Below are 2340 nucleotides of genomic sequence, written 5' to 3'. Positions count from 1 at the left end.
TTAACATATATTTACGTTATTTTATTAGAAATATCGTTTCTCAATTTTAACTTTCAAAGGCTTCTCAGTAGATAATATCGTTCTAAACTTCAATTTTATTTCATCTATCTCAACGCTTTTATTTACTTTGAATACGAATGTTCGTACCAACGTTGCTAAGATAACTTTCATAGACATCATTGCGTATTTCATACCTGCAAATTTACAATTATATACATATATATAAATTAATTTGACTATAATACTTTGTAATTTATTTAAAATTACCTATGCAATTTCTTGGTCCGTCACTAAAAGGTATGTAATAATACGATTGACTTTTTGTTCTTTCTGGAAGAAATCTGTCTGGATCAAACTTTAATGGGTTCGGCCAATATTTTTTGTTTCGGTGCATCTTAAAAATTGGTATTACAATATTTGTGCCTTTTGGTAAAGTAACTTCTCCTAAAATGTGTACCTTTTACTACTAAAATAGTATTACAACAAAAACATAATAACGTTAAATAATACAAACCAAAATTTATTATAAAATGGATATGTACATACAACTGACAAAGCAAAATTGCATACAGGAAATTAAAATTGCATTATTTTATTACACTTTAGTAAATCGTAGTAAAATAAAAGAATAATGTCATCTTTTTCTATAACTTTTAAAACATTAATATAGGGTAACTCCGATATTTACGCCGCGCGAGGATTTACGCCGCAGAAGTCAGAAAAAATAGAAGGAATAAAGATACTTGCTCGCAATCACACTGTTATGTGCCTTTATGCTACAATATATTAGCATTGTATTGTAATTTCAGTTCTTTACTGTTAATATTAACGAAACCGTCGTGAGTTGAATCAATTTCTTACCGTAGTAAGTAATGTGATCATATATTACGACTACGTAAAATGATTACTGTAGGGAATGTAAAAGGTTTAATGGTTATTTCATGAGACATAAGTGTAGAGGAATAGTAAATGATGGAATACAGCAAAAAAATACAAATGCATAGCTCTTGTATTTTTTGTTTAGCTTGATATCTTGTATATCTCTCCTGTTTAGGATATATACAGCATTTTTAGCATGCGGGATTTATGCCATAGTACAGACACTTTGTAAAACTCGAAATCTCCTATGTGTTCTTTTTTCTCTTTTTTTTTTTTTAATCGTATAACAATAATCTTTAATGCATTTATCGCTTTTCTATTTTCTTTTTAAAATTTTTTAGTTTTATAATTTGTTTATTACTCTTACATTTTAATAAACTTTTTACACACATTTTATAACTTATTATGACATTTTATTGCTTTATTTATAAATATTATTTGTAATTTTTTGTAAGGCGTATATTCCACCTATAAATGTCATATATCCCGTTCCTTTGAATATATGGCAAAAATACAAGGGTTTCTAAAAGATTTTTTTGTTAGATACAAGGAATAAATATTTCTATTTCTAATTTTTTTATAGTAGTAGACAATATAAAGTTTTTATTGGTATAATTTATTTGCCTTAAACATAGTAAATAGTACTCGATAAATTAAGTTGTCTTTAGGTACGGCGTATATACCGAAGTTACTCTAAATATTTTATTAACAAAAATATTTAATAATAATAAGAAAAATATTTCAACACACTTTTTCTTAATTAATATAAAATCAAGTGATAGTTAAATGAAGATTAATGTTTTGTTATCTATAATTTTCTTATTATTTATGAAGAGAAATAATTCTGATAAGAATTAACACTATAATACATTTGCTTATTTATAAAAAATAAACAAACCTATTTTTAAATCTTCTGTAACTTGTCGTGCAATTAGAGGGATGGGAGGAAAAATTCTTATCGTTTCCTTGATAACTCGGTCCAAATAATGCATATGTTGTAAATCGTCATATTTAATTGGTGCTGATTTTATAGTTTCCGTACCATAAATTTCCAATAATTCTTCCTGTACTTTTTCCTTTTTTAACAATTGCAATTAAATTTTGATTTTATTCTAGTTATAATTAAATTGTTGATATTAATATACATGTTAATCAAGATAATTACATAATTTTAGTAAAAGTTTAGATACACTTTCTTTTTTACTTAAAACAAACTTATTCAAAAACTTTGACTTGATCGAAGTACTAGGCGCGTTTTTGGAGGAACTACCTATATATTAGTTTAGATACTTGAAAATTCTATTAAATTTCTTAATTTTAATGAAACGTTCTACATTGCATATTGCAGATACAAACATTGCATACAAAAATTTTTAAATATCGTTTTATATCCGGTTAACACACGTTAATTAACCTATTATAAGCTTCAGATATTTTTGTAAATATTTATAGGAACCAAAT

The 2340-nt window shown here is 25.4% G+C and overlaps 1 protein-coding gene across 1 annotated transcript; it reads right to left on the bottom strand.

Moving 5' to 3' along the window:
- Nucleotides 1-6: 6 nt before the first annotated feature.
- Nucleotides 7-1972, bottom strand: LOC112467508 (cytochrome P450 4g1-like; the record flags this gene model as incomplete). The annotated part of the gene is made up of 3 exons (XM_025036154.1): nucleotides 7-194; nucleotides 268-444; nucleotides 1778-1972. Coding segments are annotated over 3 exons (542 nt in total), but the record flags the coding sequence as incomplete, so codon positions are not given.
- Nucleotides 1973-2340: the final 368 nt, after the last annotated feature.

This window comes from Temnothorax curvispinosus, unplaced genomic scaffold (assembly GCF_003070985.1).
Source record: "Temnothorax curvispinosus isolate PA1 unplaced genomic scaffold, ASM307098v1 QBEX01017466.1, whole genome shotgun sequence".
Taxonomy (NCBI): Eukaryota; Metazoa; Arthropoda; class Insecta; order Hymenoptera; family Formicidae; genus Temnothorax; species Temnothorax curvispinosus.
The sequence above is the reverse complement of the archived record's forward strand: the minus strand, read 5'-3'. Positions and strand labels throughout refer to the sequence as shown.